Source organism: Cebidichthys violaceus, unplaced genomic scaffold (assembly GCF_023349555.1).
Source record: "Cebidichthys violaceus isolate CVI_PGR_0920_01 unplaced genomic scaffold, fCebVio1.0.p SCAF_16, whole genome shotgun sequence".
NCBI lineage: Eukaryota > Metazoa > Chordata > Actinopteri > Perciformes > Stichaeidae > Cebidichthys > Cebidichthys violaceus.
In genome coordinates, this window is record NW_027176329.1 from 6,982,932 (window position 1) to 7,002,761 (window position 19,830).

Genomic DNA, 19,830 nt, shown 5'->3' on the forward strand with positions numbered 1-19,830 from the left:
AATATCATTAGCATGGTTTCACCTGTCTGCTCGCATACTTCGTCATCTCAGACTCACTCTGAAAAACTAACAGCTCATACACACAAACCACAGGGGGGTAGAGAGACGTAAAAATAGAGGGAGAGAGAGAGAAATTGTCCAGTGAAGCAGAGATGTCCACCTTAACCTGACTGATATTGCATCTTCAGTTCTTAATATTAGTACAACAAACAAAAACAGCTGCAGGCTTTGATGGTTTTACTTGCTTAGATTGCAAATATATATTTCTAATATTGCAAATCCCTTCACACTGTGTTAAGCACACAACAATACCATGTACACAACGAGTATCTCTAAGTGGTTGCTCATGCAACATTTTGTTTGGAAAACTAAGATTCTTGTGATTCAATTGATGCAACCCATTTCAGGATACAGGAGTTTTAGTCTAATTTAACAGGAGTGGTAAGAGATTAAGATGTCTGCATTTGCTTTAAAGTTGGAGTTTGGGTAGTACACTAATTTGCTTCCTTGCCAAGAATTAGATGAAAAAGTCAGTACCGCTCATGTCTGCAAGGTACATTTTAAGCTACAGCAAGAATGGAAACTGGGAAACAGTTAACCTGTCTCAGAGGTAGCAAAATCATCCTACAGTCACTTCTGAAGCTTACTAATTAACACGTTATATCATTTTTGTATATCTCGTACATACAAAAAACAAAGTGTAAAAACAAGTTGCGGTTTTACAAGAGGTTAGTCTTGTTGTCAGCATGCTGTTGCTAGGCAGCCAGCACCACCCGTTGTCATGTTTACACTTTGGTTCTTTAAGGATTAGTCAAACAGGATGTAATTGTGTTAATTGAGGAGGTGCTGGTTGGCAGAATATGTTACCATTGGACAGAACCAGGCTAGCTTTCGTTTTTGTGGGAAATCAATTCATTGTTGAAATATATTGTTGATTCGGGCTTCTTTGGAGGAAGCGTCAAAGCAATATCACTGATGCTTCAGTTGGCAGTGCTTGTATTGCAGACATTGGCACTGGTTCTGTGAGTAATTGTAGCCTTTTCTTTGATGTTTAACAAAAGCCATTTGCTTCTGAACAGTTGTAGAGCATGACTTTCCAATTGGGAGAGAAATATAACTAGTTGAACATTGGAAGTGCTGGCGTCAGAATCATTCAGTGAGCTTTGATGGTAGTGGGAAGTACTATTTTAGAAGCATACCTACTAAATGCAGTCACTGTGCGTTTTGACCGTGGGCATGATTTGTTTAAAAAATGTTCTCCGTGTATATCTCCTCAAACCTCCTGTAAAAGATAAGGGAGATGCCCTTGCAGACGGCCCGAGGATATTATAAGCATTTGTTTATTGTTGTGTTTGACAGATCCACAGGGAGGGCTCAATTATCGCTGCCGCTTTTAAGAGTGACCTTGGAAACTCATTAGTTTCTCTCCCGTTTACCACAGATCCAATACCACCCGCAGGCGATTACACCCATTGCGAAGTGCGCACATATTCTTTTTCACTTGCATGATGTGATTGATGCTGTGTATGTCTGTGTGTTTGTGTTTTAGGGTGTGACTGTGTGTTCCACAACCTTGCTCGGTGATGATAGCGAAGCTTCATGTCAGCTGGGTTTGAGAGAAACCAAACAGAAATGGGAGAAATGGGAGAAATGGGAGAAATGGCGAGAAATGGGAGACATGGGAGAAATGGCGAGAAATGGCGAGAACTGCCACTGGTTGGACATTGTTTGTATTTGTCTTTTGCTTCATCTTAGTCAAACAAGTCATTTGCGCCTGTGTAGGTCATGTTGTTGAAGGCAAACATTCAATAATCTAAGCCATTAAGCTCTGTATGGTTTCCTCATCAGCATTGTTCCACAGTCCATTCAATAGCAGTTTAGTCCTATTGCTTTGCTCTCCGTGACTTTGCCTACATCTACCTTGACTTTTTTAAGAAGAGTAATAAATCACACTGACACAGGAATCAATTGCAGAACGAGTGGCACTGAATCCTTTACTTCCATGAATTGAGCTGCTTTAGTTTATGTTTCTGCCCCATTTCATCTGCTTGTCTTTGTGCCTTTTTGGTTTTCAGAATATCTCAGAAAGTAACTTTCATCTTAATACTACCAACTGAGGTACTCATTGACCCGAGGGATATACTTTCCACCCGCCTCTTTCACCATTTTTTTCATAGCTCCAGTTTTTCATGAATGTAATAATCTTTTTTTTTTTTTCAAGATGACATTGATTACATCAATAATAATGTTTTGAGAAAATATATGTTAACATTTTGCTATGACTGTGGTTTCCCTTGGGACCCCAATCTGTCACATAATGTTGCATATTTTGGTTGGACTAGGTTTAAGCAGTGGAAAGTGCATGGTACAAGAAGCAGTTGAAATGGTGTATGAATTATTTATTATACTTATTTTGGAGAATGTAACTTTTAAATGCTTTGGCATAAACAATGTGTTTTTTACGTGAGTGTTCTCACATATTTTAACTGAATCCATTCAAAGCAAAACAAAATACAGGTACCATGCAAGGCATTAGTTTGAGTTATAGGTAAAGTTCAGGTTTGCTTTTTAAATGGATATTCAGCCTTTAAAGCCAGCTCCAAACCAGTGTTAGGTCTTAAGTTGATCACAGTTGCTTCTAGAGCTTTATTTTGGTAAATTCTACCTTTGAAAAAGGTTTTGATTATTGCAATCCAATTTCACCTGTTTCACTTAAACCTATATTAACCTGACAGTCTTTCTCTACACACAGCCCTCAGTTAATGTGACAGATCATAACCACAACCTACATTATGCTTATCACGCTGACAGACTTGTGCCGGTGTGCCCTACTACTCTTACTATTACTCTTTGGTGAAGGAAAAAACAACAACCTGGCAATCGTCTTTATGTTTTCCTCACTTTGATAAAGACAATTCAGTTGGGATTAAGGAGGAATTGTGTATATGATGATTGGTTATGAATGCCAGGATCATGGGAGGGTCAAATGGCAGTCACAGAGTTATCCCCAAGCCTGAGGTGGGTTTTACCATCTACTTTATTTACACTATTTTTAAAGTGACTCACCGAAGTGCATTTGTAGGAAGCTTTAAGATAGGCGAATAAAGAGAATAGAATAAGGGAAAGATGAAGGCCGGTTTGTTGTTCTTCCCGAAAGGACATTTCTTTCAATCAGTGTCCATATTATGTGTTCGGTGAGGGCAGAAAATGAGTTGTGGGAAGAGGAAGAAAGGAATCCCTCAGAAGATTTAACAAGGCTTTCTGATGGGGCCAGAGGTCTTCCCATGAATATTACATGAGGGCTGAGAGAGTATGAGGAACAGACATTTTGGCTCTGTTGGACCAGGGAGTCCAAGAGAAAAGTAAGCATACTGGCTGTGATGGGTCTGCAGTTTTACTGGCATGGCCAGTGGAGGTTTCAACCACCTCTGCAAGGCCTTGCTTTTGTGCACAAACCCATGAGACATAACTGCCCTGACAGCCTCTCTTAATACTTTGGCCTTAACGTATAGTTATAGGTTGATGGCTTCCAATGCCTGGGTGGTTGCTGTTTGAAGAAATGAATGACCATAGTTGAGGGTTCTCTGTTGTTTGGAGCAGGGGGGCTATTTAAATCCCTTGTGTATGTCTGGTCTTGGTTACATCTGAAGGTCACACATACAGCTCTGCTGCCAGGGTTTTAATACTGCCTTTCTGGACTTAAGGGTCTACCACACTGATTAGTTTTACCCCAGAAGGATGTGGTGTGTGTGTGTGTGTGTGTGTGTGTGTGTGTGTGTGTGTGTGTGTGTGTGTGTGTGTGTGTGTGTGTGTGTGTGTGTGTGTGTGTGTGAAAGAAAGAGAGAGAGCAAGAGAGAGAGAGAGTGATAATGTGTTTGTGTTATATTTAGGGAGTATCACAGAGAGTTAATTTATTGATATTTGGGTACTTGTTTGTAACTGTGAATGTTTGCTTGTGTGGGTTTGTGAGCCTGCATGCACATCTGGATAGACTGGCCTGTGCTATAATTCACATAGCCTCATTCAAATGCTGAAAGTTTTGGCTTTAATGTCACTGTGACCCCCGTTCTGCCGTAAGCACCAGGACCTGCATACTGAGCAGAGCTCTGATTGATCTACCCAAGTAGCTGCAATTAATGGGACGTTCTTCGTCCAGAACTTACCCACCGCATGCATGCAACACATGAACGCATGTGTGGTCATCTGATACTACATCACAGTGAATTAATTCGCTGAGCGGTGATTTCAAGCATTTGATCCTAATGTGGAGCCAGTCACCTTTGACACCTATACTCCGCCCATCACTGATTATGCATGGGGTAATTTGACACCTTCGCCCCTTGAACAGAAAACAGATGACGTGAAACGATGAATATAAAGCAGAACAAAAAAAGACCCATTCCACTGGGAAGGGTTGCTGAATTGCGTGACGACGACGACCTTTGTTCAGAATCCTGAAAGGCATTAACAATTTAATGAGTCACATCTCATCAGTGTGAAAAGTATCTTCATGCTAGTGTTGCGTAAATGTATTCTGACTGGTCTTGTGTATTCCTAAGACTCTCAATCCTAACATATCAAGGAAAGACAAGTCTATGCAACAAGGATTTGCAAATCTGACTTTGGCTGTTGCCTATAAAGTTGTGTAACCATTAAACCATTTCAGGTCTTCCATGAATGTTGATAGTATGCAATGGAAGTAAAAGAGCTGCATCAGAACCTAGCTGTTCAGAAAGCTCTGTGGTTCACAGCTCCGTCCCGTCAAGAACACCACTGGCTGCCTCTTTCACCTTGCCTTTCCCAAAATACTTTTCTTGGACAATCATCAAAAGTCTGACTCACACTGAGAGCTTTGGGGCCTGGAAATGGAAACTGATTTAGCACTGCACTCTCAAGACAATTCCGCATAAAATCTAATATGGTCAGCCAGACAGAGAGAGTGCGATAGGGTGAGGTGAAAAAGGAACTATAGAGGTGTCCACAATACCCTTCAGGAGACCTCCATCAGCCAGCTCAGGACTTTTTCTGTTGCTCCAGCATGGCCAAGTTCACCCTAAAACTTTAATGTTTTCACCAAAAGAAGGAGCGCAAAGTGAAATGGGGAAAGGCAGAGGTGACACTCGGTCAAAGTGATATTTATGGTGGTCTGTTTGTCCCTCATCCTACATTTATTAATCCCCTAATCCTTCATGGCATACACATCAGTTCCTTATCCTCTGCCATTGCCGCAGTTTATTACAACCGTAAGTCAATCTTTAGCTTGCCAGTTGCGTGTTAATGAAAGTTGATTCCAGCACATATTGCCCTTTAATTCAAAGGGACATTTTTATTTGTACCCATGGTGAAAATAAGAGTAACTCCAACAGGGATTTTTGCTTTCAAATCTTGGCTCTGGTATTTTGAGGCCTTTTTATGTGCATGTGGGCTGTGTGGATCATACCGTAATTTATTGGTGTGAGATTTAGTGCCCAGGATTTTGAGCTGTCTCAGGACCCAGCTATGTACTTAGAGCCAGAGATGATTCTGGCGCTCTCCATCCCAGCAGCACCACTCCAAATGCACATGTGCCAGACACTACATGACCCCCCTCAATACTTCATTTTAAAGTGATGAAACATCTCCCGAGGCATGCCGTTTCTCTTTATCAATCTCGCACTTGCCGTTGTAAATCAATGCCAGCGTTTTACAACATGGCTTTGCATTTCCGCCTGATTTTCATTATGCCGTGCAGCCCCCTGGCTGCACTGAAATAAAGGAACAAATAATAATCTCATCAGATAAGTAACTTAATTATGCCCATATAGAGAAAAAAGAAGATGGCGTACCTGTAAAGACTGAGTGTGTGATTAAATTGTTGTGTGATGTTGATATGGTTGTCTTGGTTTACCTGTTTTCCCATGCAGTATGATTTAGATGGAGGGTCAAGCTTCAGTTCAGTGAAGGACATGTTTTTTTGTTGAATCAAGAATTCAACATTGATAATGTAACCCGTCCTGTTGGAAATCATGTTTGCTTATACTGCAAATGATAATACCAAAATGAATTTCATGGAAGTGTTAATTTTATTGCTTTAAATGCCCAGTGTGTAGGTTGTTGTCCCTCCCAGGTTAACATCACTTGGTGCATAGACAGTGAGCTGACTGGTTTGTGTGGAGCCAATAGAGGATGATATGAGAGGTTAACAACTATGTCCCAGAGGCTGCTTAAATTGACAATGCTGCTTAAGCAATTGAGTTTGTGGCATATACATACTGTACAACCCACATGTTGCACACACACTGTGATCAACACTTTTATATACACATACTACACTCTAAACACCCACACTATTCACCAAGGCTTCTCTGCTTTTCATCAAGACACTTAAGTATTAAAAGAAGCTCCTTCGCCTGGTCAGGACACAGGTTTAACTTAAACCGGGCTCCTGATGCTGACCGTAACCTTTTGTCACTTGAACATACCTGTTTGATTAGTGAAGCTTGCTTCAATGGGGTTGAAAGCAGCCATGGGAGACCGGAGAAACACACAGTCTCATCAGTGACATATTCTCTTTTCTGCACTCTGCTCCATCTTCCTGCTGTCTGTGTGCAGTGTGGCTGAAAAAGCCAAATCACTGACATTTTGATATGCCATCTCTCTTTTTCATTTAATCATTGTCTCAATACTCTGTTGCAATTTGTCCCAAAACTCTTTTCAAGAATCTTCTCCACTCTTTCTGTCTCTACCTCCAGTCCTTCAGTTGAGCTTGTGTTTAGCTTAACTAATAAGTAGAGGCCATACTGCAGCAAGAGTTTCTCCTATAAACAAGTAGTGCTGTTTTCCTCAGAATCAAAGCTAATTATGTCTACATCTAGACACCCACATGTTTTTAAATGATCCTGAGAGAGCTCTACCGAGTAGTCAGTCACATATGTCAGCCAAATACCCTCACTGGAGTAAGTATCTCCCCATAGTAGATCCCTGTCTATTTGGTTGAAGCAGTATGTTTAATTATTTTGTATCTGAGGCATCAGCACACAAAAAATGTGTTTGCGTCCAAAGTGAATAATTATTAGCTTGCAAAATATGTCTCTTTCCATTCTATTTCTTAGATTAATTACATTGTTTGATCATATTTTCACTTTGCTTTGTCAGTTTTTCCCCCCTAGTGGTATTAATGAAAGCTGGTCGGAGGTGTATCTCAGTAACAATCTGCTCTATAGAGTGGAGCGGATATGTAAGCTGGGGTGTGGACACAGTTGGGGAAATGCAATTTACAGATGGGCAATTGGAATTAATGCACGCACTTGTGGGAACGTGTGCCTGAGCATATGGGTGCATGTACTGTATGTGTGTGAATGAGTGTGTGCATGAGATTGTGTTAGTGTGTCTCAAGATAAAAGATTATGTGTTCCCAAATGACTTTGGCTTTAACAACTGAAGAAGTGCCTGGTAAGCAACAGCCCTCATTAGCATACAGATCAGGAGGCACTATAAGTGTGTGTGAAGTATAACTCACTATTTGTTTTTTTCAAAGCAGTCCTTTCTCTGCAAATGCCAATGCTGATTTTTCCTCTCCCGTTTTTTTATTAGGCCACAGTTTGGTTAAGAGTCGTTAACATTGTAGTTTCCCTTTATTACCAGACCTTCCCTTTAATAGATCTTTAAGGTGTAACATATCTAAGTGAAAGCCACAATAATTTTGAAACATTAGTATAATTACTATAAACAAACAAGACAATTAAGGGGAAGACTGTCAGGTTCTGCCTGCCTCTGTAATGTATAGTCTGCCATTGGGCTTGACTTTATTGGAATTCTGATGGATTACATAATAACTTTATTGCACAAAACATAAGCATGAGCAAGCATGATGCTTTCTTACAATGGATGTTGATTGATTGAAGAGATGATATGGAAATTACTTTTGTAAGAGTTACAGTTAGTCATACAGCAGGATATCCCAACACAGTAAACTGTTTTACTCCTGGCTTATGCTGTCCATTAGACAAAGCAAACAAAATAACTAATATATAATTCAATCAATAATATGACGGTAAGATTATCCAAAAACAGACTGAGGTCTATCAAAAGTTATCGGTCAAACAGGATTTTTGTAGGCTAATATAATAACAATAATTTGGAGCAGGAAAAGCCAATAGCCAATTCATCTTCTGATACCGGAGTTAATCACATGCACACAGATATTTTTCAGCAAAAGTGTCCCTCAAATGATCAGCTATGACCCATAGTTCTGCTAGGATTGCACCAACGATAAGCCAAATTATCTAGATCATGCATGCCAGCTAAACAGAGACGGTGTGCTTTTCGGCAGAGCAGCAATTATCTTCAGTCTAATAAACGATTAATACCATACTATAATCACCAACCTTATCATGCTTATAATTTATTAATAAAGCTGTGTTATATAAAGTTAACTTTCATTAGGCACACACTGACTCCACCTATGGAGCCTTCATCTGAGTGCTTAGACTGATGCTGCAGATTACACTGGCACATGCCTAGACTTTAACCTTAAATACATTTACGAGTGTACAGGATATGCTAAATACTACCGCAGTTTGCAATCTGCTACTTTCACATTTGGTTATTAAAACAGTCACGTGGTAGAATGTTAATAATCCAATGTTAATAATCTTCTCTCCGTTTCTGTGTCTACAGGTTCACTGGCCCCAACCTCCCCTCACCCATCATTAGCAGCAAGAATTGGCTTCGGCTTCACTTTACCTCTGATGGCAACCACAAGTTGAGAGGTTTCAGCGCCCAGTACCAAGGTGAGATAAAGAGAAGTTTTGATATTACAAAAGAACGATCATTATTAATGTGTACCGGGTTTAACTTGTTACCAAGGGATCAGCAAGAAATTGCTGGATTTTCATGATATTTGATTCAGATATGGTCCTCGAGGGAACTTTTCCCTAGTGCCAAAATCTGAATATCATTTTCCACTTGTTCGCAAGAGATAACAATGATCTAGACAGCCCTGAAATGAAACATGTTTATACTACTTCATACTATAGGACTAACTCTCACATAATGAGCTATCCTCATGAAGTGTCCAACATACAGAATATCTCATAATCCAAGAGGCGCTTTGCAATAGAATTTTATGAGCACATTGTTGCTCCTACGGGAACAAAGTGTTCCCAAATGAGACCCCAATGCCTTTTTATTTCGCACCATTGTCAATACAAAATGAACAATACAATCATTAATATGTTATGAGGTCCAATTAAGAAAATAAGATGGTAGACTGATGTAATTCATGTTTCTTGTGCAAATGAGCTGACATTTCCCGAAATATGGTCTGCTTCATTTTAAGATTTTGACCGTTTTGAATTAATCTTGCAGCAAGAGAAATCCTTTCACTATTTTAGCAGAATAGTTGCTTTCGGGATTTGAAGACTTATTATTATAGAGCCACAAATACACACACAAACACACACAGACATACACAAACACACACACACACAGACAAAATCTTGTCTCTCCTGCGCATCCATTTCAGGTTCATGGATCAACTTTGAGAAGGAATGAGCAGGGAAAAATGATTAGTTCATCCACAAAAAAGGTGATCTCTAAGGACCTCACCTCCAGCCATCCGCTGGAAATCTCAGAGCCGATGGGACAAGAATAAGAAGAGAGAGAAATGAAAAAGACAGGGAGCGAAAGAGGGGGTTTAGAGGGTTTACAAGTTCAATTTTAGATAAACATGTTTAGAAGATCAGAGAGAAATTGAAGGCTAATACTTTAATTAGATTAAACACTCTTCCATCCCCCATCTCCTATACCAGCCATTTTCATCATGACAGTTCCCAGGATTCCACAGCAGCGGTATGTTGGAGTAATGTAAAGAATGCTGTCTCTGTTTATTTTATTCTTCAGTGTCTTTCATTTTACGTGGCACAGGAAACAGCCAAACCGCATCAAACCCTCCTTTGTAACAAATCTGAAAACAATTCTGTGTTGTGATTTTTCGTCCAGACGCATAATGAACCGACTTTTTGACACATGGCTCAGATTGGCTTTGAAATACAATGCAGCTAAAACTGAGCAAAGAATAAAACACATTTATGCAAAATAAGTAAAATCCCATCATCAGGGACCGTGAGTAATTCAATAGGATGAATGTAAAGGGTTGCAGACACGATGCTGCTGGTGTTTTTGAAATATGTGAGTAAGTATGCATTTATGCGAGCCTCCTACTTTGCTATGATTGTGGAGTTTTTTTGTTTATTTTCTCCACAATTATTATGACACTCAATCATTTTAATTTATTTATCGTATAAAACTTTAATTGTATAACCTGGTTCCTCATTCACCCTGCCCTCTAATCTTCATAATGAAATAGTGATTTTAATCCCTGCACCTTTCTATTCTTAACATTGCAAAGATATTAGACATTGTTGAGCTCTTTTTTTCTATGTAAACTAAATGTATAATTGTTATGGACTAACATTGCATATGTTATAGATCCTTTTATTCTGAAAAAGTTTGGTTTTATTGTTGTAAGAACTTCTGTTATTTCCTTATTTGAGAAGTTTACTACATTGTTGTTGTTCAATTGCTTTGTTAACACTGCTGTGAACATATCTGGATGGGTGTAGGCAATGGTGTATGGATTATTTAATATTATATACTTTATCTGCTGCAAACCGTTTGGCTCTGCTGAAATGTGTGGGCGTCATTATCACACTTCCTGCTGTCTTACATGCCTCTCTGCTCTGTTTCCCTCTACAGTGAAGAAGATGACTGAACTTAAGTCTCGAGGTGTGAAGATGTTGCCTAGCAAAGACAACCACCACAAGATATCAGTGTGTAAGTTGCAAGCCTTAACTGTCAACTTTGTTTTGCAAATAAACTTGTCTGACAGGAATAGTTTCACTTACTCAGTGCAATGTCCCCTGAGTAAACAAGGGACACAATCACTCGACCATGTCCTCAAGTGTGGACGGATATTTGACCTGGCACAGTGTGGCAAAATGGAAAGCACCTCTAAGTCAGCATCATGTCCATGTCTTCCTTGCCCTTGTTCTGTCTCACCCTCTTTCTGAGCTCACTGCTTATTGTCCCATTCAGCTTCATTTGAACATCTCTAACATTAACAACTTGACAGCGATGAGTCACCCAACTAGAGTGACACAGAGGGAAGGATTTAAGAGCAGCTTGTAGAACAAAAAAGAGATGCATTAATGATAATCCTGCCTCAAGGCCATTTACAATTAAGTTTATCCACTTCTACCTCCAACTTTATCGTTTGCTTTTAATCCGTACGTCTCTCAAAAAGTTCACTTTTTTCTTCTTTCCTTTCATTTGCATTGCTTTTATGCTTTTTTATTTCACTTTACCTGCTTCCACTTTAAAATGATTTGTCCCACATACTTTATTTTATTTTACATAATTACACTACCCCAGATCAAAAAAAATATTCCTATTATGGGAAATGTTTTTTTCGATCCCCCTGCATCAGTAAAATGACTTTAGACTACGACAGTCTTAATAAGTCTGTATTATAACATGCAAAACTGTTTTTGCGGACTTGATCCCTGTAACCACTTCACTTTCTGCTGCTTTACTCAAATATTGATTTTCCATTTATTTTAAAAGTCTGATCTAAAGATGTTTACATTAAATATACGTTTAATCAATTGTTTTTATGAGTAAGGCTAAATGCAGTATCTCCTATAAAGATGTGATGAAGCCTGACAGGCACAGTCACATATTCCTGATTTAACACGATCCAACAATAAGTCTATCTTCCCTTTTTTTTCTGCCATTTTTTAATTGCCTCTGCTGACACCAGTGAGCCTTGTTTAAAATTCATTGCTGTCTTGCCTCACACTGGAATCCTGGCCAATGAGCAGGTGTCACATTGGTTTGGCCCTGCAGAACTTTGACCCCTCCCAGTCAGTCAGATGGGTTCTCCGGGTTGGCCAAGTTTATTTGACCCCTTCTGGCACTTAACCTTCCACTGTTTTGTACCCGGTGACATGAATAAACAGAGCACCACCAGGAACGGTAAATACAAGCTGGTGCAGGGTAAATAGCAATAGATCAATATCAATAGTATCTTTACATTTCTTCTGTAATGATAAAGTGACTATTGGCCACCAGAGGGCAGAAAGTAAACAACAATTAAACTCATAACAATGAGCCATAATATTCTTTAGCAGTTTCTTATCTTCTTATGGGAACCGTGCTTGTGAAGACTTTTTGCACAGACACCTAGCCAAACTTAAACAGCACAGGCAACACGTGGTGTCAAATAGAAGTCCAATATTTCCTCTAACTAAAGTTGAGCTGTGGTTAAAGGACTGCCCCCATTTATCATGTTCACAATGACCAGGTAAGTGGTCCCTAGACCTAACCCTAGTGCAACCAGCTTGTGAAAACGCATAGCCATGTTCATATGAATGGAAATCTTCCGTAATGCATCAAAATGGAACATTTTCAGAATAAACATTGTATTTGTTTTACTTTCTTTTGTTGGACAATCTGTAATCTAATTTTCTTTGTGTATTCTCTCATTAGTGTCTCAGATGGGTGTAGTGCAGGGACACAACATGTGTCCAGACCCGGGGATCCCTGATCGAGGAAAAAGAAAAGGCACAGACTACAGGTAAAAGCGAGCGGAGGAGGATTTCAGGAGCAATTCATTAAGTGGCAAATGTAACTGAATAGATAAAAGATTCCTAACATGAACAGGCTGACGGATAGACGATACATTTAGTTAGAAAAGATGATCAATCAGGTTTGTAAGAATTGCTTTCCTTTAAGACAAAATGACAAACGACCCTATTAAGCTATAACAACTATATTACTAATACTGGCTTGAGCTTTGCAGTAAAAATGTATATGGCTTCTGAAAAAATTGCAGGGTAATTTCTTACTTCTGGTACTTGTTGTAGATATTGCATCCATCTGCCTTATTTTATATTTTTGTCATAATTCTTTAAATAAGTAGCTTTAACACAAGGTTTTGAGTTTTTCTAATTTGATGATCGAGGCCTAATTGGGTATGAAAGTGCTCTTCGACAGTTTGTTGTTAAGATTTTGTTCTACGTTTAATGTTGTCAGTTAATTTGTCTTGTGTTTAATATCAGAGTTTAATTAGTTCCACTTCCAATTTCTCTGGGAAGTAGAGAAGAAAAGTTAACCGTTGCAATAGTGGGACAACGTTTATTAGTCGATGGGCGTCAAAAACGCCACAGTTTTAAAATTTTGCTGTTTAAAATTAATTTGCAATTAATTCCAGACTTATCTCCCAGTACACCACTGATGATCTTAACTTTGTTCACAGTTGAGATGGAATCAATGGTGAGCTGGGAGGAAACTACTGGGTGCTGTAACAATCAGGCACTGGATCTTGAAATGTGCTCCAGCATACAGCACATTACTCAATGGCATGCCCCATAAAGTCAATGCAACCAAACCTGATTCAGAAATGTCTCCACTAAAACAAATACCCTACCATTAGAGCCACTGCACATTAATAGGCTGCCTCTGTGGCATGGTCATATTACCGGCGGGATTATGGAGTTTTATTCCTATGAGAGCTGTTGTCTCTATTAGTGGTCAACTGTAACACAGACAAATTGTTAACATCTGCCTCCCACAATGCAAAACTTTCTGAAATCACACCCGGGGAGTTTTAGAAAATATGTGTTCTCTTTTTCAGCAGTGAACATCTTTTTCTCTTGGTACTCTCAGGTCATGTGCACTCCCACTGCTAAAAAGTGATTTCTACAGGAAGGTTTGTAATGCTGATGTGTTTCCCCCGTATGCAATCTGGCTGCAGGCGAGGAGCCACAGTGCATTTCTCCTGCGACGAGGGTTATGAACTGCAGGGCTCAAAGAGCATCAGTTGTCTCAGAGTGACAGACAGCTATGTAGGCTGGAGTGACGATCGGCCTATATGCAGAGGTAAGGATTGACATGTGGGATGTGTAATGGTGGTAGTCTAAATGTGACTCACTTTTGTATTTTCACACTGACGTTTATGGGTTTGCTTGCGACTGTGCTGTCAATTTGTGCAGATGCCCAGTCCATCTCTTTTTTTTTGCAATTTAGTATTCATCATTTTGTTGTGACTGCCCTGACTTTGACCTCTGGCCGGCATCCTTTTGCTTCCTGCTGTTTAGCCATGCTGGCATAGTGCTGCCCATCAGTCATATCTTCCTCACTTTAGACCATTTTGTGACAGGCAGGAAGAGTGGTCAGACTCCCTGCACGGTGTCCCTGATGCTCATGTGCTGCTTGGTTTCAGTTTTTAGCCTCAGTGAACTGAATAATCAGAGTTGATTTGATTTTTTTTTCGTGTAGAATAATTGATTCAATTGATGGATATCTGACTTGTAAAGTGTGTTCGTTGGAGCAGGACTTATTCACATTTAACCTAGTGGTAGTGTTCTCTTAGAGGGTGCAAGTAAAAAACCCAATATTACCCAAAGTATCCAATTGATAAGACATGTTTAGCATACTGACCCTTACTTAAATGTTTTATTTTAGAAGACTACTTAATGAATATCAACATGTTTTAAGGCATTCTTCTCTGGTCTCAATTTCACAGAGTTAAGTATTAATCTGAAAGCACTCGGGCAGAGCAAAATAGTCAAATGCAGTATCTTTGATCAGTGCAAAGCTACATATTTGTAATGACTCAGCTCATGTTAGCAAAAAACAAAACAGGGCCATAGCATTTTAAATGATGCATGTTCCACCATCACAAGCAATGTCTTGGTAAAGAAATAGTTGAGTAGACATTTGGCAAAGGCCAACAAGGAAAAGGTTATTAATCAATATGTTATATCACAATGATGAAAGTGACAATGTGAAAACATGGTGACAACATGAACAGGGCCCTCTGTCTTTTCAGTGAGAATGTTAAACGCGCTGTACAGCACCTGCGCTGTTGATTTTTTTAAATGTATTTTTATTTATTTATACGACTGCAGGTAATGCTTTATCATTATTCCAAAAACACCTTGTAATTACAAAATGTTGAGTCATAACTCTACATGTTTGAAGTAAAAATGCCAAACAAATTTGCAACAGATTCTGCATTCATGTGAATTTGTATTCATCAGGTTTTTTGGTATCGGAAGATTTCTGGTTTCGGTTTGTAGTCCAAGTAGTATTGACCGTCGAGCAATCTTTGGTTGAACGTTTGGAGAGCGAAAGGGGCGGAACGCAGTGGCCTGAATGCAATCTCAGTAAACAATCAGCCTCTTGTCCACAGAGGATGCCCTACTCTGCCTCTATCTAATTATCCATATTCCGCCCCTGGTTGGCTTACCTAGATATTTTTACCCTAAATCTAACCAATCTTACTCATGCCTAAACCTAACCAATCCAACCAACGAAGGCAACGAGTACTAGCCAATCAGAAATATGCCTTTGCCCCAGCAAGATATGTAAATTAGCATCTCTTGCATCAGCCATTTTATACCAGTTTGCCCATTAGGGTCTTTGAACACTCTAATCTCTGATGGAAATTACTAATGTAATCACCTGCAGTATCCGCTTTAACGTCACCTATAGGCCGTCATCGTTATTCCACTTCAGTTAATGCGCTCTCAAAAATCCAGCTTTCCACAGGTACCTCTATTTTGTATTTTTTTGTCCTCGACTAATCCAGTTTCTTAACCAAGATTAAATTACAGCACTATGGAGTGGGGGGCATGATCTCAGAAGGATTATATGGGTGGGGGGTGATATATCTTCATCTATCAAAGATACTGTATGTCATCTACATTTCAGAAAAAAATGTAAGTAAATAAATATATATATACACACCAAACAGTACTGAAGGCCTAGTACTGACATCGTTGTCTTATGTTCTTCTTTGAACTGAAAAAACACAGGGAGTGATTGTGCCTTTTTGAATGCCGGCCGCAGTATCACATGCAGTTGGTTTTCTTTGTTATGTAAAGATTGAGAGAATAACGTCCGTGAAATTGCCCTTTAAGAATATCTCATTCCATCATCCTCACTTAACTTTTGATACTGAGCTTTTGTTCTGCTTCAATGGAGATTCAAAATCATCCAGGAATAATTGAATATCTGTATTCTAAATTAGCATTAGTCATCATTAAATTCTACATCATTACCATTAGCGCAGGGAAAAAATAGGTAATATCTAGCTGCAAATTCATTCCCCTCCCATGAAATCCACGGTTCTCTTTGTGTTCATGTTCCTGTTACACTTTCATGTCACTGATCACACAGGATGTGGGTGTATCAGGCACGATAATGAAAAAAAAGAAAAGATAGGAGTGGATGTGGTAGTTTCAGTGGACATCCTCTCTGCTGCATTATTTTTCTTAAGGTCACCCTAACTGTCAGCACAGCTCACATTAATTACTTTATTTTCCCTTTAACTTCGCCAAAGTTCTTTTTACATTTTAATAGGGGTGATTTGGTGGGAGAGGGGTGGAGTATGGAGCCACTGAGTGGGGCTTAAAAACCCGTAGGACCTATCTCAGACGTAGCTCATTAAATTTAGGGTAGCTGGTTCAGGCTCTTTCAAATACTTTCAGGTTATCCCCACATATGTACACACGTACACACTCACTTCCCTTAAAGTACTCATTAGAAATTCTGCTTTAAATTGAATGGGGTGTTTAACAGTTCTGCCATGTAAAAAAAAAAAGTCACAATGTCCTTTAAAGCTTGGTTCGCTAACTGCTCACCTCCTTTTAAGGAGAATATCAAGTGCAATACTCAATACATTTGATACATGTATTTATTCCTTTGATAAAGGCACCCATACACCTCCTATACTATACTTGGGCAGGTGCCAACTAGTATATATTAATGACTGCCTTATTTTGAAACATTTAACAATGCAGAGGATCATAAAGACAGTCATATTCTTTGTTGTATTCTTATAATAAATTACCCTGATAATATTTACTCCCCAGTGTACTTTAGACCTGTGGTAGAACTGTGTGATTTATGGGTTTGATTGAGTTTTTCATTAGTCTATTGTCTCTGGTGCCACACTAAATTGGCAAGTCAAGCGTTTGAAGGATGCACAGCAGTTGATAATGGTTTAAAAAGAAAAAAGGCCACAAGCTATCATTGCCAAGCCAAACAGCTTCAACTTTTAAACATGATGCCTGCTTACAGTTTAGTCAGGAACACTGAAGAAACCTCACATTTGGCATTTTTGCTCATTAGGATTCTCTATAGGATGCTATCCATGGCACTTGGTAAAGATTGAATTGGGAGGTTTAAAACCTCCTCAAGTTAGTTTTTTTTTGCACAAATTCATATTACAAGTATGAGTATAAGAAACCTTAACAGGTGGAGGGTGAGGTAGTTGAGGTATGTCTAGCAGTCAAACAGCATAATGACTTGTGGATCCAACATGAAATACATGAGACGGTTTGACGGATCCAACATCTTTTGTGGTTTATAAATGATTATGTGTGCTTTTAAAACTGTCAATGACTAAACATTTGCCGCTTTCTGTGTCTTACCTTGCAGCACCAATGTGTGGAGGACAGTTGAGAGGACCAAGTGGTGTCATCACATCTCCAAACTACCCGGTCCAGTATGACAACAATGCCAACTGCACTTGGCTCATCACAGCCACAGACACATCTAAGGTAAAAGTCATTAAATGTGGGATTTAAGCAACAGTGCATTGCTAATTTAGCTTTGTCTCTTTAATCGCCTGTTTCCAGCAGTGTGTTAAGTGGTGTGTTTAGCTGCCAGCAAACTGACTGGTGTGTTTGCACCTGTTAAAAAAAGGTAACTCCAAAGGAAGCTCTTCTCTGACACACATGACTCACTTTATACTTTTGATAATTGCTACAGGATATTTAGGGGGCTGTTGAGCACACCATGTGACTGAAGCTCTCTCATAGAAAAATGTGGGACATAGGGAAAATGAAAGAGGTGGGGGAGAATAGTGTAACTGATCCAACAGAAGACAAAAAGAGTTGTTAGAATCACCTGTGGTGAGGAAGAGGAGAAAAGAGTAAAAATGGACAGAAAAGTAATGGAATGGATTTGAGAGCATGCTCGGAGGATATCATGAAAGTGTCATAGCCACTCTGTTCAGACTATTGACTTTGGAGTTGTGTTCAAGGCCACCCAGCTGTTCTACTGCCAAATATCCTTCTCTGAACTCCAACAAAATGGTTTTACAAATGTGTTCTCTTATTGCACCTTGCCGAGTTAAGGAGAGGCTATGTGAGGTGAGAATCAAGGCAGAGGGGGCAGTCAGATACAACGTACACCTACCCAACCCCTCCCTTTGCTTGTATGCATACATACACACACATATAGACACCACTGCGTATACCAAGCCGGCAGGCAGCTTGCTGAAACAGACAACGGTACTTTGGGCCGTCTCTCGCTCTGTTGTCTGGTGCAGATGATGATGGAGCGAGGCAGTTCTTTCTGTTTAGAGATGTAATGGGCTTATATTCCTGCCCGTCCGCATAGGCCCAGCCAGAGGAGACGTTAGGTCAGGCAGGAGACTGAGGCGGAACTGCAAAGGGAGGTGGGTAGGACGTGACTCTGCTCTTCTCGACCTAAATGCAGCCTCGTGCCATCATGACTAATGTGGGTTCTTGTCAAGTGTTGCTTCTTCGATATGTCCTGAAGGTACTGAATGCGGCTGCTTTTTCGCTGGCAATCATTTAAATGCTTATCTGTCAGTGTCAGGGACACTGGGTCCCTTTTCTGAAACAACCAAAATGTCAGACATGACGTCAGAGATGGCAAACAATATAAAGTATATATATATATATATATATATATATATATATATATATGGTTGCTGTGCCTTGTTCATTCCACGCTCATCTCCTGTGTCACCTGTTGGCTTGCAGATGGGAGATGAGTTTGTGGTGTGAAACTCTATTTATCTAGTGATCTGACCTATTTTGCCTACACACCATCCATCTCTTCTCTCCACCTTGGCAATTTTCATTAGGCACTGGGTTTAACATAGGACAGAATGCAATTTGCATTTATATAAGCTTTTTCATTAGGCCTGACTCTCTCAGCCCTCTGAAAACATTAAGAATTTGGCGGAAATCATTGGCAGCCAATTTAAAATAGGAGATAAAGACAGTCCTTGTTTTACTTTTTATTTATTTATATTTTAGTCTCCCGCATTACTCTGCTGTTTTCTCTTTATGTATCAACATTTTGCACTATCATGATCAAACCGCATTTGTCTGTCTGTCTTTATTAGAGTTGCCCCTTGCTTCCTTCAGCTAGGGCACGCTTATTGATTCTCTTACCTTGTTCCACCTCTCTTACACTCCCACCTGCAGCATAGAAATGAGATGAAATGAATAAGGTCTGCCTTTTCCTCACTGTTAAAATCCAATTCATAAATCTTTTAAAACTTGTGTGTCACCTTTATGATTATATATTCACCTTGTGGATAACCTTAAATTTCCTGCCACATCTCCTGATGTGCTTAAAGTCATTGTGAGTCTGGCTAGATAGGCCACAAAGGCATCTGCAACCTGCTGATTTGATGAGCCAGCTAGTAGGGGTCATGCAGACCGTCTGGCAGGCAATCAGATATTTGATTAGTGGGTGAGGTTTCATAATAACTAGATAGGAAGTCCGATGTAGCAAAATATACTCACACAGTCACATGCATCAACAACACTCTGTGTCCATATCAAACTGAAAAATACAAAACAAATTGATAACATGTGGCGATGGAATCGTGCCAGGCAAACATTCAAAAGAGACGGCTGGATGGACAGAGGGATGGAGAGTCACAGATGTGAAGGGGTCTCTCCTCTGTGCCTGGTGTCGGGAGCATTCAAGCATCTGTCGTTTACAGTTGTGTTGGCA

General features: G+C 39.6%; 1 protein-coding gene across 1 annotated transcript in view; it reads left to right on the forward strand.

Moving 5' to 3' along the window:
- csmd2 (CUB and Sushi multiple domains 2) overlaps positions 1 to 19,830 on the forward strand; it is a 228,439-nt gene that overhangs the window by 97,958 nt on the left and 110,651 nt on the right. The window contains exons 6-10 of the mRNA XM_068710960.1: positions 8,659 to 8,771; positions 10,738 to 10,815; positions 12,529 to 12,616; positions 13,796 to 13,920; positions 17,488 to 17,609. Of these exons, the coding sequence (XP_068567061.1) occupies positions 8,659 to 8,771; positions 10,738 to 10,815; positions 12,529 to 12,616; positions 13,796 to 13,920; positions 17,488 to 17,609 (526 nt within the window). The remainder of the gene's footprint in view (positions 1 to 8,658; positions 8,772 to 10,737; positions 10,816 to 12,528; positions 12,617 to 13,795; positions 13,921 to 17,487; positions 17,610 to 19,830) is intronic.